This window comes from Netta rufina (genome assembly GCF_964035555.1).
Source record: "Netta rufina genome assembly, chromosome: 5".
NCBI classification, from domain to species: Eukaryota; Metazoa; Chordata; class Aves; order Anseriformes; family Anatidae; genus Netta; species Netta rufina.
Genome location: NC_140128.1, coordinates 688,555 through 705,807, shown reverse-complemented (window position 1 = coordinate 705,807; position 17,253 = coordinate 688,555). Strand labels below are relative to the sequence as shown.

General features: G+C 38.2%; 1 protein-coding gene across 2 annotated transcripts in view; it reads right to left on the bottom strand.

Annotated features, from left to right (window-relative positions):
- Nucleotides 1–17,253, bottom strand: part of BTBD10 (BTB domain containing 10) — a 30,883-nt gene that overhangs the window by 4,853 nt on the left and 8,777 nt on the right. For both annotated transcript variants that reach the window (XM_084287810.1, XM_084287809.1), the window contains 4 exons: nt 4,828–5,021; nt 3,152–3,437; nt 973–1,075; nt 90–210 (listed from right to left, as the gene is read on the bottom strand). In XM_084287810.1, coding sequence (XP_084143936.1) covers nt 90–210; nt 973–1,075; nt 3,152–3,437; nt 4,828–4,981 — 664 coding nt within the window. In that variant the 5' untranslated portion in view covers nt 4,982–5,021. The remainder of the gene's footprint in view (nt 1–89; nt 211–972; nt 1,076–3,151; nt 3,438–4,827; nt 5,022–17,253) is intronic.

The following is a 17,253-nucleotide window of genomic DNA, read 5'->3' as shown; positions in this document are numbered from 1 at the left end:
GATACAATTCAGAATTAATCCATGTTTAGTCTTAAGTCTAAACATGTAAGTCTTTTTTTTTTTTTTTTTTTTTTAAGTTCCATACTTACTGAGATCTCTGCATTTAATGGTACTATACTCAAAAGAGATACAGAGATAGTCACATGCTTCTCTCAATTCAGGAATTGATATCCCATCAGGACAGCGTATCACTCCAGTCTTGTAGTAATCCTGAAGTCATGCAGCAAACAAGCAAGCACAAATCACTTAAACATCTACTGACAAATACATTTCAGCCTCAAAAAACAAATTATTTCTCCACAATAAAGCCCCGTGAAAAGAAACATACAACTTAATGAATATTATTGTCCTCAAATTCATCAAGTTACTCAGATAGTTGCTTTCAGAGCAGTAAGCTGTGGTTAAAGCAATTGTTTAAGCAAAAACTATTAATAGAAATCATTTTGGTGCATGTATGATGATTTTTATATATATATACTTCACTCAGCTGTTGCTATTCTACTTCCACTGACGAAGCAGTATAGCATCTCTATTTCTTTACGTAGACATGTAATATGTAAGGGCACATTTTCTTCTGAGACTGAAGTTTGCTTTTCTCCTGTGGCCTGCAGTAAGTTAACTTTCGGTATTGTATTTTAGCTAATTTTATCACAAGAAGGAATGAATAGAATACATCTGAACTAGGTGAACTAGATGCATAGAAGGTAAATAGATTTCTGACAGTCTGTATTTTTTTAAATCGTTTTTATGTATTCACCCTGGCTGTCACATGCATGTAACTAAAAAACCTAAGAGTGTTTTCATGTCAAACAACTTCCCCCTCTTGAGAACAATACATAAAGTGTTTGTTCCATCCAATAAGTCCAGATACGTAAGTAAGACTAAATCAAGAACTTACATTTCTTAATACTTACAGTGCTTGTGCTAACAATACTTTTAGTACCTGCCTTTTTTCACTCCATAAAAACTCACCAGAATAGCACGAAACACGGTAGACCCAATTCCTTCAGCAACTTCATACTCTCCTTTTTCATTAGGACGTGTGAAATTATGTTCTCTGCCTGATCCAAACATCCTGATCAAAAATAAGTAGTTAGTTATGTTACTATGTCTTGTCTTTGCTATGATTTTTTTTTACTTTTTTGTGAATCTGTGAAGTTATACATCAGAAACTGCACTCAAAAAGCAAGGAATAAAACCAGCCTATTTATGTACATACAGTTTGGCTTGTAATTAGCAAGACTACTAGAAAATAGAAAGCTCAGTGGAATTCTGGAAGGACTAGCTTTCTTCAGCATTAACTTGCCAATATCATTTGATCATAAGAGTAGTCAGACCAAGCCACTTCCTGACAGTTCCAGAGGCTGTGGGAGAAACCCCAAAAAAGCCTCTTTGTCCATTTGTGGTAGGTGTTGCAGTAGACCAGACTCTGTTGTGGAATTCTATTTAAAAACACCTGAAGTAGTTTAAGAAATAGAACCAAGTGTTCAAGCACACGCAACTCACTACAGTTTAATTTAAGGTATTTAGTTAATTCCAAACTTAAAAATAACATTCTGATAGAAGATGAACAAATAGATAAAACAAATTCACTTTTTTCACTTAATGATTTGACATGCATTTTCTGACCACTTTTCAAGCCAAGAAACATTTTGGAAAACAGCAGTCTAACAGGATACAGGCTTGAGGCAAAGAATATGTTCCTATTTTAGTTACTTTTACCTCCTAGTGCACTTTAGTTAAGCAGTTCCTGCTCAGTGTCCTGTGAACTGACACTGGGGAAGAGTGGGTTTATAAATAACTTGCATTTTAGAACACTATTTCCACATTTTTATTAACCTACTTGTGAATTAGCAGAAGATAAAATAAGCTTGTTCCTTGAACCAGTCCCCAGGGGAGAATAACAGCAATACACGCACAAAAAAAATCTACTATATTAGCCAGCACCACTTCCTCACACACACACGCAGAGCTTTGGCTGCACATGAAAAGAGATACTGTTTCAACACATGCTGATACACCACCAGTTTGTTAGTCTGTATAGTTTTTGTGTGTGTGTGTGTATACACACACGCACATTGTAAGTATGCAAAAGCCTTCCATAAATTAATGATTGCTTCAACTTATTTCCCTTTATTTTTTTATACAGAACAGCTTTTTTGTCTCTCTGTAACTCTTCCCTCAACTTTCCACAAAACAGGGAACAAGGTACCATTTATCCCACATAGGGGTTTTAAACAAAGCATGAAGTTAGTTCATTGTATATACTACCTGTGCCTTGACAAGTAGCTTCATATATACATAATTATAATATGATTATATCCTTTTGGACTGAGAAACATCCAAAATGCTTGCTTTTATTTTTTATTTTTTAAATAAAAAAGCCAAATCTAAAGCAACACAGGCAAAACAAGTCTTTCTTGCTGCAAGTTTGTAAGCATTGCTCTCTACATCTGGATAATGTGAAAACAGTCAGTATCCAAGCAAGTAAAGTATAGAATCTTCTCCCACGTAAACATGTTAATAAGTAGCTCATCATAGATTCTATAGGAAGTATTGGACACAAATATGTGGACTTTCATTCAACTACTGATCATTTTAAACATTAGTTCTCTTTGCTGAGAGACTCTGACATGTTATACCGAGAATACTCATTTGATATTCCCCTTTCTTAAAAGCATTTCAGAAGATAAATCTGTTGAGCTTGAATACTGTGCAGATAAGCCCATTAAAAAAAAATAAAAAACCACCTTCAAGTTTTCCTCCTTGCTGCTTTTGAAAAAAGTTATATGTTCATGACTTTGTTTTATGAAACAACTAGGTTTAAAAACAGATAGCATGAGGCAGACTCAATACAGAAGTGATACCCGGAAAGACAGAAGGAAATGAATATCATTCTCATATGAAATGTTAATTTACTTATGATGTCTCTAGGCAATATACATCCACTGACATCCCCGCCAAGCAGAGACCTTTCATCTCTTTTTTCACTTAAAGACCTTTACAAATTTCTAGTATCAAGTGTTAGAAGATCAGCTGAAGCAATGAGTTCAACTGCCATTTAAACAGTTTTAGTACCTTTAAAAAACACACCTACAAAATGACTCTCAGCTATAGTTAGAGATTAAGGAGAGGAAAAAAAGATACAAACCTGCCCAACATTGTATTAGGCTGTGCAGTGAAAATAGAAGGATCCACAACAAATCTGGTGTTGTCCACTATGAGTGTTACCCGTTCAGAAGTTCTTACATTCCGAGCTCCTTCTTTTCCATTTTCATATACAAACACCATTTCTCCACCAGCCTTGCAGCTCCCATCTGAACTTGACTGGCTACTGTTTCTGCTGCTGTTCACCATGCTAACAGTGGAACCATTAGGTGAAGTCTTTTGAGGACGAGGGCTGCTTGGTCGAGATGAACTGTGATCCTTTTCTCGATCTTAAGAGGGGAAAAGGTGGGAGAAAAACAAAAACCAAGAATTATAACTTCACATAAGCACTATGCAGTTTGTATCTTTCCAGGGACATAACATGCCAAACAGATAAAAACTTAGTTAAAGCTATTCTAGTTAAAGAAGACATCAAAAATTGCTACTGTCTAGATATGAGAACACAAAGTTTCTACTACTTGGTGATGACAGAATGGTTTGGGTTGGAAGGGATCTTTGAAGATCATTTAAAGTCCAGCCCTCCTGCCACAGCCAGGGACATCTTTCACTTGATCAGGTTGCCCAAAGCCCCATTGAACCTGACCACAAACTCTTCCAACAATGAGCTATCTGAAACTTCTCTGGGCAATTTATTTTACTGCTTCACCATCCTCAGTGTGTTTTCGTGTGTGTGTGTGTATTCTTCCTTATATTCAATCTAAATCTTCCAACTTCAAGTCATTACCATCTTGTCCTGTCACCATGGGCCTTGGCAAAACGTCTCCCCACGTATTTCTTTTAAGTTTCCTTTATGTATTAAAATACTGCAAATAAGGTCTCCCTGGAACCTTCTCTTCTCCAGGCTAGACAATTCCAGCTCTCTCAGCTGGACCCACTCTAACAGCTCCACATGTTTCTTGTGCTTGCAGCCCCATAGCTGAATGCAGGACTCCAGGTGGGGCTTCACAAGGGCGGAGTAGTAGGGGAGAAACCCCTCGACCTGCTAGCCATGCTTATCTTAAGGCAGCCCAGGATACAATCAGTTTTCTGAGCTGCAAGCACACACTGCCAGCTCACATCCAATTTTTTACCACCTGTATTCCCAAGAACTTCTCCAGAGGGCTGCTCTCAACCAATGCATTACCCATACTGTACTGATATCAGGGATTGCCCCAACCCAGCTGGTAGGATCTTGCAGTTGACATTGCTGAACCTCACAAAGATCACATCAAACCACCTTGTCTCCCCAAACTCTTGACAAGAAAATTTTTGCATTCTAGTATTGAAAAAGCAAATCAACATAGTATTGGAGCTATGCATTGCAGTTTTTGTTTAGTGCTATAGGTTAAAGAAACAAATCAGGTTTTGTCACTTAATTAAAAAAAACTCTCTACTTCTATGTAGTCAAGCCCTACCAAATAAACCAGAAATTTAGTCTATTCTATTCTTAGGAAAACTAGATCAGATCATTCTTGTGATTCAAATTAAATACAGTCATAACTTTTATGTATTCCTACATGATGTTCTAGCAAAAAATGGTACTGCCAGCCCACGGTACATCTAAGAAATCTGAATGTTGTGGCATCAACAAAAATAATGCTTTTTATTGTATTTCTTTAACAAAATAGTAATTAAGCTTAAAAAAAAAATAATCCTGAAACATTATAGATCTGAACACACCAGAATGGTACTGTCTTGTTGGTGAAGTAACATTCCTGATGCATGGAGTGAGCTGAGATTCTGTCCTTTCATGGGATGAGTCACGCGATCTGTCACTTGATCTGCGTCTGTCCCTTGATCTCTCATGTCCACCACTTGCCCCATGGAGGCTCATTTTTGTACAGTCTATTCCTTTAGCAACACGAGATGAGGTGCTGAAAACAGAAGAAAAATGTTCAGCATTTCAAAGTTTCAGAAACATTTTACATTTAAATTTTAAAGGCATCCAGAACATGTACATAGAGTGTAAATTGTGAAGATTAATATTATTCACATCCATTTTCTTTCTTTGCTGTACTCATATTGACATTTGCAAATGTAAACAATGGTCTGGAACATCACGACAACAGCAAGAATTAGCTGGTTATTGCTCCATGACCTACGAAGAGATGCTGCTTGATCAGATGAGACTACCTGCAAACCTGCAATCACAAAAATCCCTTCCAGAACAGGTTACTCAAACACAACTGAATTATTTTATTTAAAAATAAGAGCCAAAATTAAGTGCTCTAATCAAACAATGAAATCAAAAGTTAGGGGTCATTTTTTTCAATAAAACCTGGTTTGGAAAACATTTCTCAGAGCACAGGCTCTTAGTATTGAGTTAGCTTTTTTCCTCCCATTGCAACTTGCCCTTTTTAAAGTAGATCAGCCTTTAACTAGTTAATACGTCAAGACACACCAGCCAGAAGTTTACCAGCCAGGAGTTTCTGTGCATTCTTTTTTTGAATTTTCAGTTACTCTTTGAAGGAGCAGTAACAAGTGATCACAACTAATACAGCAAACATACAAATTACATTGTTAAAGCTAAGACCTACAGCACTGTCAGTAACAAGCAGGACATTTTTTTTTAAACTAGCAGATTTTAATTTAATGGTTTAACTTTTTCACAGTCTCAAAACAAACAAAAACATCTTATGTTACATTCCCTATATTAAGATACTGATTCTATTTTGTAATTAATTAAACCTATCAATAAAACCTCTCAGTTTCAAGGTTCACTACTCTCAGAAACTACCTAAAAATTGAATAGCATTTTGCAAAAGCTATTGCTGAATTTTACATATGCCTTTCGTTTGTACTCTTAAATACGATTTCCTATCAGCAGAGCACAGACACATCTGTGTCTTTGTACCCCATCAGAATTCCTAAATCACTTCCTTCGCTATCTGCCTTTCAAGCACAGACGTGACAATGTTCCTCATTTATGGGGCATATGCTTAACTGAGAGAAACTTTCCCAAAACCTCCAGTACTGGGCAACTGAGACAGAAATGCAGGCAGCTACAAGATCTGACAGGCAAAGACAGGCATCATTTCCCACAGGATCCTCAGTGTTCCACTTGCCTGCAACCTGTGAATCACACCATTTACCAAAAGACCTTAAACATGATTGCTAGGAATGCTGTAGCATTCAAGAACATGAAGAGGTAAGAATAAGGCCCTAGCTAAGAAGAAATTTTTACAAGTATGAACAAGCAAGCTGAGCAGAATATTCTACTTTTAATAGAATAATTTTGTTTCTAAAGTTGCTTTGAAGTAGTGACCAAAAAAAAACCAAAAAAACCCCCCCCACACACAAAAAAAAAAAAATCACCACACAGGACTAGTCCAAAAAGTAAGCATCTAACTCAACATATTTCAGCTTTGTGTTTCAGTGACTGATAAGAGGAAGAACATAAATGAGAACAAAAAACCTGTAACAGATCTTCATTTTACACTGGTGCTAAAAATGGCCCAAAATGAGTATTAACACAATGCAATGAATAAGAAATATACCTCTCAGCTAAGGAACACAAGTTTCCCCCCACACCAATTGAGGGAAAGAGCTTGATAAAGCAAGTTTGGTGCAGACAGAATGTACTGCAATACTGTTTCCTGCCAAGCTTAAAATATGCTGCACTAAGACATGCATCTTTAAGATGAGAAGTCAGCCAAAGGTCTATTGAATAAGGCAAAACAACTGCAAGACTTGCTCATGGCTGGAAGTGTTCAGATTTTACAGTCTAAGGATTAAAATCCAAACATTTTCATTAAATTAAAATAGTATTTTTCACAGGACTTCCAACACTATTTTGAGTATATGAAGATGTATTTCAGCACAGCTAATCCATTTCCTTACTTGTTTTGTTCCTTTAAATTCTGTATTATGAAAACAAAATGTACAGAAGTTTGCAAGGGTAAGATCTGCCAACCTCCCTTTCAAGGACCATCAACAATTCAGGAAAATCTTTGCACCTTTCTTTCATATTTACTAAAGCATACAGAAGCTAACCATTTAAATAGGTATGAAATACGACTCCAAAGCATCAGAAATGGAGGACTGTAGCTTATAATTAAAACGTAACATGAACCCAAAGTCTGAATGCTGTTTATATATGATTAATTAATAATTACACTACAGCTAAACTTCAAAAGAAATAGTCACGCACTTAGGAAAATTCCATCTCACCTACACCTATGGGGTCAGAGCACGTTGTGCAGATACAAACCAGCTACCACACTTGCACCCAGCAGTACTGCGGAGAATATCTCAGCAAACCCTGACAGAGCCTTTTGTAACAGTGCATTTTGATCCTAGTCCCAGTATTTTTGACCATGCTGTGAGGAACCTGAGTTTTGCAGGTGCCAGATTTTATAGCATCTAAGTGCATGCCTCTGTTTCTCTGCAGCTGAAGAGCTCTAGTTTCTTTAAGGGACACATGCTAGAAAACGAAACCAAACCGCTGTAAGGACAGGTAAACCTATCATGCATTTTGTCAGAGCTGACATGAAGCACCCTTTAACAGCGATGACAATTGGAATGTGTTTCTTAATCCAGAAAAATATGTGAAGACACATTCCCCTCAAATTGGTGATTCAGAGTGCACGTTGCAGTGGGATAAGCCCAGGTTAATAATCTCTTGGCAGGAGCTACGAAAAACAGGTGCTGCAGGAAGTGGCACTGACTCAGTCGGCCTCACGCTTCTTCCATGCTTGTGCGAGGGACTAAGCTGGTGGCCACTGTCAGCCACAGCCCCGTGCTAAGCCTGGCACAAGCCTGGACACAGCACCTGCTGCTGCCCCCAGCTCCGCGGCAGAGGCTGTGAGCCAGGAGGGCAGGACCCTCTCACCTACCCAGTCATTTCTGAGCCTGGCAGAGTAGCAAAGAGTGTTGAAGAAGAGTTTTTGAGATGCAGCTGGACACGCCTTCTATGCTGCCCGTGTCTCCCTTTAACGTACAGGTTAGTGCTGACTGTGAGCTAGCACATCACCTGCTAGCCAGGAGAACGCCATGCAGAATGCAAGGCTTTTGAGATTCAAGCAGTCTGGCTTGAGACAGCACTGAACCATGAATCTCCCTCCACTCATCTTAATAACAGCCATTTTCAATGTCAGTCTTAAATCTCATCACTGTTGAATCACAGTACGCAGGAAGAATTAAACGCATTTCTTTGATCCACTGGAGACACTTGTGACAAAAATTTGAAGTTCTACTTGCAGGCAGATAAATACTATCACTGAAGTACAACTTTGCTCTACAGTAAATGAGGCAACTAAACTGAGTTTAAATCTGAGCAAGGAGAATATAAAGGAAGGTGTGGGACCTAGCATAGCGGAAGAGACACTTACTGGCTTTAATCTATGATATTTGGACTTGGAGAACCCTGTCACTGAGCAATTGTATCAGGCTGAAAAAGGAGCTACGTCTTTGCCCAATACATAGGAAGGACAACCTGTGACTTATATTTTACTATGAAGAGGCTTTAGAAGTTGCAAGCATTTAAAAAAAAAAAAAAAAAAGACATCAAAGCTACCAATTTTTTTCCCCCCCCAATAGAAGGGCATTTTAGCAATATCGTCTCCCCCCATCTTCCGAGCAAAGCCACTGGGAACAGGAGGCTGTTTCCACAGTGAAACGCAAACTCTTTGCTTCACTCCAGTGATGCAAAACTTGTTCTGAGTTATTTCATTCGTTAAGTTAGACCAAAGAATTTGCTGTCTCTCCATAGTTTTAAAACATGGATTTCTGAAGCTGCTAACCAAGACTTGCCTGTGCATTTTCTAGAAGTCCAAACCTTCATTGAAAATCAGGCTTTCACTACAAACCTGTTGCCTACAGGCAAGCCAAAGGGGTGTTCACAAGGGAGCTGCATTGTGTCAGCACAGCTCCCCTTGGTGATGAGAGCCACCAACAAAAGCAGAGCAGCTCTACTCACAAGACCAGGCAAATGGTTAGTTAAATACCGTGGTTCATAGCTGCACTACACAGACTAGATACAACACCAGTGAACCACCAATAGAAGTGCCAGGAAGCCCCTGGTCTTATGCAGCACCTGGCTGTCACACTATTAATCTGTAATTTCAGCCTACAACAGTCAAGGGCACAGCACATTACTTCAAGCCTCTGAGAAAGTCATTATAGTCTCAGATCTCTCTTTCTCTCTAAAAATAAATACTGGCAATTTGGATCTTTCAATTAATTTCCCAGCTCATGACTAACAGCTGTGCACTGCACCGGGGAAGCTGCAGGCAGGGATGGAGGTACAAAAATTTTCTCCTGGGTGCTTAACAACATTGCATTTCATTTAAAACAGTAAGAAAAAAAAAAAAAAAGTAAATCAACAGCCTCATTTCCTCATTCACTAAGCTGGAAAAAAAATCATTACGCAAACTACCTAGTCCACTGAAGTTTATAAAGGAAAGGTTAAGACTATCTTCCTTTGTCAATTGCCTTCTGACTGGAAAGAAACCAGCCATATGAATATCTACGCATTTAGACAACTTTCACAAATTCAACATATTACTTTTCCTGGCTCCAAAGGAAACCTGGGAGAGTAGCATTACAACTATTCAAGAACCTTAGGTCAGTAAGTGAATTTATTTCCCTCCTCAGTCACTGATAAAGGAAGCTCTGCCTTTGTAAAAAGAAAGGGCCATTTTATTTAAAAGCAGCTATCTCACAAAGAAAACCAAATAAGCAAAAGGGTTTATTTAAAGAAACCTATTTAATATGAAGGAGGAGAGTACCATCAAAATGGTACATTTGTCATACTAGTATGCTTTCTATTTGCGCAGCAACAGAAGAGCTTTTTCTAAAAAAAATGTGAAAGCTCTTCAATTTATGATTTAATGATGCTTTGGAGTTATCTGTGGACAGAGAGCTTCAGTTTGTCTTTATACATAACATATTGCTCTGAATATATTACTAATGATTAAAAGAAGTGATTAAACTGGATTAATTCTACTGCCAAAACAATTAGCATTTATTCCAATACAAAAAGTTTGTGTGCATCCCACTGAACACTGCCAATAAACACACCTTGTCCACAGAATTATGGTGGCAAACTGATATAAAAGCCATAAAAAAGCAACCATAAAAAATAGCATAAAACTGTATATAAGCATAAAGGATGCAGCAATTGAATATTAACTAAGATTTTCAGCCTTTTGTTCCCTCCCTTTATCTTCTAGAACTTGTATTAACTAACTCTTCACATATAAACTTAGGATCTTTTCCTAGGATGATTCACATAATCAACATTTGCAGAAGGTGGATATAGAGCTTTATATAGACCAACTTCCAGCAATATTTCTATTAGGTTTTAGAGAAAAAAAAAAAAAAAAAAATCTGTTCTGCTCCTATGACTATGACTTACACAACAACAATGCTTATGCCCCTCTTCCTCCCCCTGAAGCCTGTTCTTTGTCAGCAGATATGTAAATTGACCGGTACACACAAAGGACAGTGCTTTCCTTGTTACTCGTTCTGGTCCTGAATATTACCCACAAATTATGCCTGTTAACAGATACGCACCTTCCTCTGGTATCTATCAGGGAGGAAACACAAAAGCATGGAAATAATCTTGAAATCAGAGCACAAAGGAATTGTGTTCCTTCCAAGAAAGCAGCTTTGAAAGCCAGATCAGCATCCTTTGGCATTACTTGTTAAGTTCAGCATATTTGATATTGCCATCGTCTCTTCAGCAGTTGATCACACCACCAGCAAGCCTTACTTTTCCTCCATCATCTTCCCCTCAAGGACAAGAGGTTGCAGCTAGGCAGTCCATTAGGCATTGAAAGACGTGAGCCCCTCTAGGTATTAATCCACTTCAATTCCTCCCAGTCACTGACTCAGCCATGCGTAGTGCAGTCCTGACGTCTGACCTCGCAGCCTCCTGTGAGCTGAATTCAGCCTTGCCATTCCCCTGCTCCAAGCAGCCATTGGGTGACGCGACTGACAGGCAGGGCGAGGAGCGCACGAGAGGAGAGCTGCTCGGTGCCACGCCAAGTACCATCTGCGAAGCTATTTCTAGTCCTGCCAGCTTGTCGGGCTTCAGCACACAAACACCACATCTGAAAAGGTTACTGCTAACTTTCTCTTGGTACACATCCCATTTGTGGTCATGATCATTCAAAATACACAAATTCGTGTGAGTTTCAGAGACACTGAATTTGTTCCTGTAAAGTCTGTCTGGGTTAACACTTAAAATTAATTCACCTTTCACTGAGCTCATCAGCAGATAAAGCAATAGCTTCTGGAGGCTGCATTTTCTTCTCAATTTTTTTTTTTTTTTTTTTTTAAACTGTAAACGTCTGTCACAGCAAGTTTATGGTAAGAAAAATGACTGTGCTTTTTGACAACCTAAATATTAGCACACAATTATAGCAATCAGTGTGTTTGCTGATCTGAAACCAGCGCATCAACTCCTGATACAGCACATCTTTGCATCAATAGATCATCCAATGCCTGGCAACAGAATGAGACCACTGAATGCAGAAGGAAGCAAAGCACATGAGAAAATTTTATCCTGACATGTATATTAGAGGTTTTTTCTTTGGGGAGGGATAAGTAAACATTATGCTACAGCATTTTAGAATGAGTCTTGTTAAATGGCTGTAGGCTGATTTAAGGACTCACCATGCACTGGCAGAATAGCTTAAAAGCAAGTCTCCTAATAAAAAAAAAAAAATCCAGATGGGATTTGCAGTAGCAGGGAAACAAAAATATGAAAGTTGAAGGCACAAGGGGGATTTCAGCATAAGACTGATGTTGGAAAGAGGAAGTCAGTAAGAAAAATGAGACTTGTGACTAGAAGGGCAAGACAGCATCGGCACTCCCACCTGAAGAGTCAGTTCTTTAGATCTAGCAGGCAAAATTTCTGCTTGTGCAATTTCAATTATCTGAGCCAGTGAATTTCCTCCTGCTTTTAGGATTTCCTGAGGGTTTACACAACCACCCTCCAGAGGCAGAATGGCCAGTCTTATAAGTAATGTCTTTCAAAATAATTCACAAAAGACGTGGCTACAAGCAGCCATCCAGAAAGCATGCTACGAAAGTCCTCTCACAGACATTTCCCACCCCTTTAGACACACAGAAGCAGGGAGCAGCAGCCGTGCTTAACCCAAGGCTCAGTCTCTGACCAGCCAGCCCACGGAAAGAACTCTCCGCTTCTACAGGGGAGTGCTCCAGGATCTTCCCTCAGCACAACACAGCAGCTCTGCAAACACATTTCCTACTCAAAAATTCTTAGATGCTTTTCAGCAGGCCCGCTCAACCATGAGCAATATATTTCTTAGTAATTCAGTTCCTTTTCAGGAAGGAAACAGACAGCTTCATGTGTGTTCAGTTGCCAAAGGGATTTTTCAACAGCAAGGAATTAACCTTTAGATAGATGTACAACCATACCTCATGTCTTCTGTCAAACTACCCCAACACATGACCTCTATACAACAGTACTTGTTGCTTCTATTTATACAGCAATGCCTCCTCCATATTCAAAAAGGAACATATAATATTTTATATAGGAATTTTTTCATAGTTTTAAATTTTTTCTTATCTTTAAGAATATCAGAAGCATAATATTTTTCCTTGGGGCTAGGATGCATATCCATCTATTAAAAATTAGCTTCAGAAGTTTATATTCAAAAAGAATTGGGTCCAACCACCTACTGAACACGTACAGAGCCATTACAGTTTCTACTCTCAGAGCAGAAATGAGCAGAAGAAGGAGCAATGAAAGGAGCAATGTAGAAGAAAATTCCCCTAAAAATTCTGGGAATGTACATGAACATAACAGTTTAACCTCTACACTATTTTGTATCTTAATAACAAGTCTGAGGAGATTTGCATGATTCTAAAGTCCTCTACAAAAAAATATCAGATGATATTTGGTGGCCATTTGTATGCTGGAGAGATTCAAAAGGAATCTGAAAGGTCTGTCTTGCAAAGAAGACACTAAGGTTGTCACTTTTTGTTGTTGTCGATTTTCCAAAAATATTTACAAGCTGCCTTTTCAGAAATGAAGAAATTCAAAAGGGAAGGAAAAAAAAGCTGTTTAAGACCACTGTCTTAGGGGCCTTACAAAACATTATTAATCTGATAGGTTTTTGAAAACAATCAAGTGCCATCCATTTTTCTAGATTTCAAGAGCATCTCTTCCCAGTTTATCCCAGTTCTTCTGAGGCCTTTATATCCACCAAGATGCCAGATTAAGGTCTTGATCTGTCAATGTCAGGCTGCAATTAAAAGCAGGCATGCCTGCAGGTAACAAAGTAGATGACACAGGGTAACTTTTTCATAGGCTATGACTTAGGCCTGATTCATTCACAGGCTCAATTGTATTAGTGGCATGCATTGTGTAGGCCTGCCCCATCCTATAAATTGCTCAATGGCAGAAACCCTATTTACAAGGATAGAAACTCGTCCTGCAGCAGAAAACAGATTATACATTCTGATATAATTCCAAGAATGATAAAAGGAGCCTTTTGGAATGCTTCATGTACTTACAAAATGCTGAGGCAAGTGGCATTTTCATTCAGAACCCATGAGTACATCCTCCCCAGCATGCAAAAATATTAGCTGAAAAAATTCTCAGCATTCAGCATCTGCACAATAATTTGTCATCTATGGAAAATTTTTCAAACCTCATGATTTTTAAAGATTCAGGAGTCATGAAAACAGAATCATGGTACAGCCACATTTTGTTCATTAATGTAGTAGGCCAGAGAGGACTTCAAATCTAATACTATCTAAACAGAGCAAACAAATGTGGGACTGTCAAATGAGTCTAAAAGAGCAGCAGAGAGAAATCCAGAACAAATATTAAGAAAGAAGCAAGTTTCAGACAGATTTTCCAGCCCAACTCTAGACAAAGCACTTAGTGTGACAGAATTAAAATTAAAATCTTCCAACAACTAAAGCACTACGGAAGCTAATAAGCAATGTGGCAAGCTAGCAACCAATGCACAATTAATACTAAACACAGAGCAGCAATACTTATCAATGAAAACATGAATGACTATTTACTTGAATCTTAGCCACTGTTCCGTCAATATTTGATTCCCAAAAGTTTTCTTCCATCTTATTCAGGTACTTGAATAAAAATTATCTCCAAGGTTTCCATAATAGCTTGGACAAACAAGACTGTATTGTTACTAGTTACAGACAGTTTCAACACCATATAATTCCACCCTGTCGGGATCCTTCAATTTATTCCAGGGATCGCTTGCATCATTATATTTTTGGTCCTTGTCTTCTGCTTCACCACCCATCTCAGAACAAGAAAGAAAAAGGAGGAGAGAAAACAATGCTACAGCTTGACAGAGGTTTCAAAAGTTGGGGCTGATAAACTAAAATAAAATAGACATGTTAACCTGTTTAATATGGGCATCCCCCTGACAGCTTTGCCACAAGCCCTTTGCCTTAAGCAGATGGCATTGTGAAGGGAGCAGGGGTCAACAGCTCTCCTTGCCGCTGCATAAGCCTCACATGCAGAAGGATGGCTCACAGTCCTGGATGGTTTCTGTGAGTCCAGACAATTATTTAAGCTATTTTAAGAACATTACGGCTGGTGGATTGAACACTCCAAAGCTTCAAGAAGTGACAAGCTAAGCATCTGAAGTATTACTCCCTTGTTGAGATTTCTTACAAAGTTCTTACTTCACATTTTCATTTTTAAAACCTGAAGTATTTTTTCCTTAATATAATAAGAATTGTTTTGAAAATGCAAGACAAATAAGACTGCAGTACTCAAACCTTTTAATGAAGCATCTCTGTTCGAGTTCTACCTTTAAATTTGTTTTCAAAAGCATTTTTCCCTTATGCTGCATTCTGCATGGACTTCTCTTGAGAAAAAGCATCCATTAAGTCAGAAATTATGATAATATGTCAATATTCAGCCACTTCAAATCAAATCATTTGGTTTAGGCTTTTGAATAAAGTACACTATTTTCCAATAACTTGATTTGCTGAAGAAATCAAGTAGCTCAAATGAAAAAGGTAACAGAATATTTCTCCTTAATGTATTCCTTACTCCGTAACAACCTCAAACTATAAGCTGGATTTTCATTCACAAAGCTTTCCAAAACGATTCTGCGTTATTTGTAACAGAAGTGTTACTTTAAACACTCTGTCCCTACCATCCATACTAGAACTTCCATAATATGTTGGCTGCTCAACATTTTACTGGAAAGATGGACTATGTTTTGCCAGAAGTGTGTTCAACTTAACTGCAGTTATTTCTGATGGGTATGCCCTGAGTTCAGATTTTATGAAGTGATCAACAGCAGCTTTTCTGAAAGGCATAAGTCACAGCTTTCCTCTAATTAACTCCTGTCTGCATCAAATAATCTTTTCAGAAAGCTGCATGGTTTTTTTATTTAAACATGTCCCCAAAATATAGATAATCCACATCAGGCCACAGATGGAAAGATGCGTATTGTTTCTGTGTTCTGGATTTACCTAGCTTCAGCTTCCAGCTGCTACATTTTATTATGAATTTGCTTCCTAAGACTCACCATTGTATTACTGTTTCTGCAAGGATCTCTGCAGACTGCTCAAGTTGCCATCACTTAACCTTTGACTGTTCCCTGTCTCACAAGATACTTAGATCTTCTGTCTTCAGAATCCACTTTAATCAAAAGCTTCCCTGAACTGCTGATACCTGGCTCCCAGTAACTTCACCATGTGTCCAAGAGGTGCATTAGCCCTTTTGATCGTATGACGTTACTAGAGGCTTCTGTTCAAGTAACTACCCACTGAGACAGTGCTTCTCAATGTCTGAACTGCCAATGACAGAGTTTATTCAATCCACAAAACTGACCAACATTCTTTGATCCTAAGTGTTTAATTTGGCATTTAGCAATATCAGAAACGCATGGTTCATTTGCTTCCATTTTATCAAACCAGTCAGATTGCACGCTGTTAATGAGTCCTTTTCATTATTTAATACTTCCTCCATCATTCATCATCTGCATTAGTATCTGCTCTAGGTTTTATTCCAGATCACCAGTCAGGAGGTAGCATGGGATCTAGACTCAGCAACAAATTATTCATTTGCTATTACAGCCTGGCACCTGACAGTGAACAGTCCTCCACTCATATGCCCTATGTTGTTCATCTGGTGATACTGGGCCCCATCTTGACCCTAAATAAGGAGGGCAGATCAACTGCTTACCAGACACTAATCTTAACAAAAAGATCAGCTGTACAAAGCTATATTCCATAAACCCATAGTGACCAGCAGCAGGATCCTCCCTCTTCAGTTCTGCAGCAACCATTCCTTTATTTGCTGTAGAAGTAAGGTCACAAACAGGCCTATAATTACCTGTGTCTCCCTGTAAACCTTTTAATTACCAGTGCATTCTTTTTTTTTTCCCCTACCCTTTTGGACATTTCTCAATTATCCAAGATTTAATGACAGGAAAATAACCAACAACATTAATTGCTTGCAAACTGCTTTGGGCAATGCTGCAGTCCAGTTTACCTGGATCTATACAATAAAAATGTGAATTAACTTGCTGTTACTGAACATGCTCCTTCACTCTATTCCTATCATCTTAAACGTAGGAAAGCTTACATCACTAACAATTTAAGCTAGCTAACAGATGTTATATTCAGTGTTTCTAAAAGGCCAATGAACTCAAAAGATGCACGCTTTTTTGGATGCTTATATTGGATGTATTTCCAGCAACATGTTCTTTCACATACATTTGCTAGGTAACTAATTGGCTTAAGTAATATTTTTTTAAACACAATATGCTGGAAAAACACTAGTTAATTTCAAAATATCTTCTAGAAGCACTTAGAAAACATCCTCATGGTGGTGGAAGCAAGGTCAGACACACAGCTTTACAAAGAAAGTGCTATAAAGCATGATACTTGCATGTAAGCAACCATTAGGTATCATCATGACCAAGTTGCAAGTATTTTAAATGTGCTACTTAACAGGGAATACCAAATGGCTAAAAAACAATGAACAGGAAGCAATTCATTCATATTAAGCGCCCCAGATATTTAGATGTGTCTTGATATACACAAAAGACATTTAGGAAAAAAAAAAAAAAGAGACAAAGATCTCACTCACCATAAAGCAAACGTAAGCACAGATAAATTAGGGAAACTGAC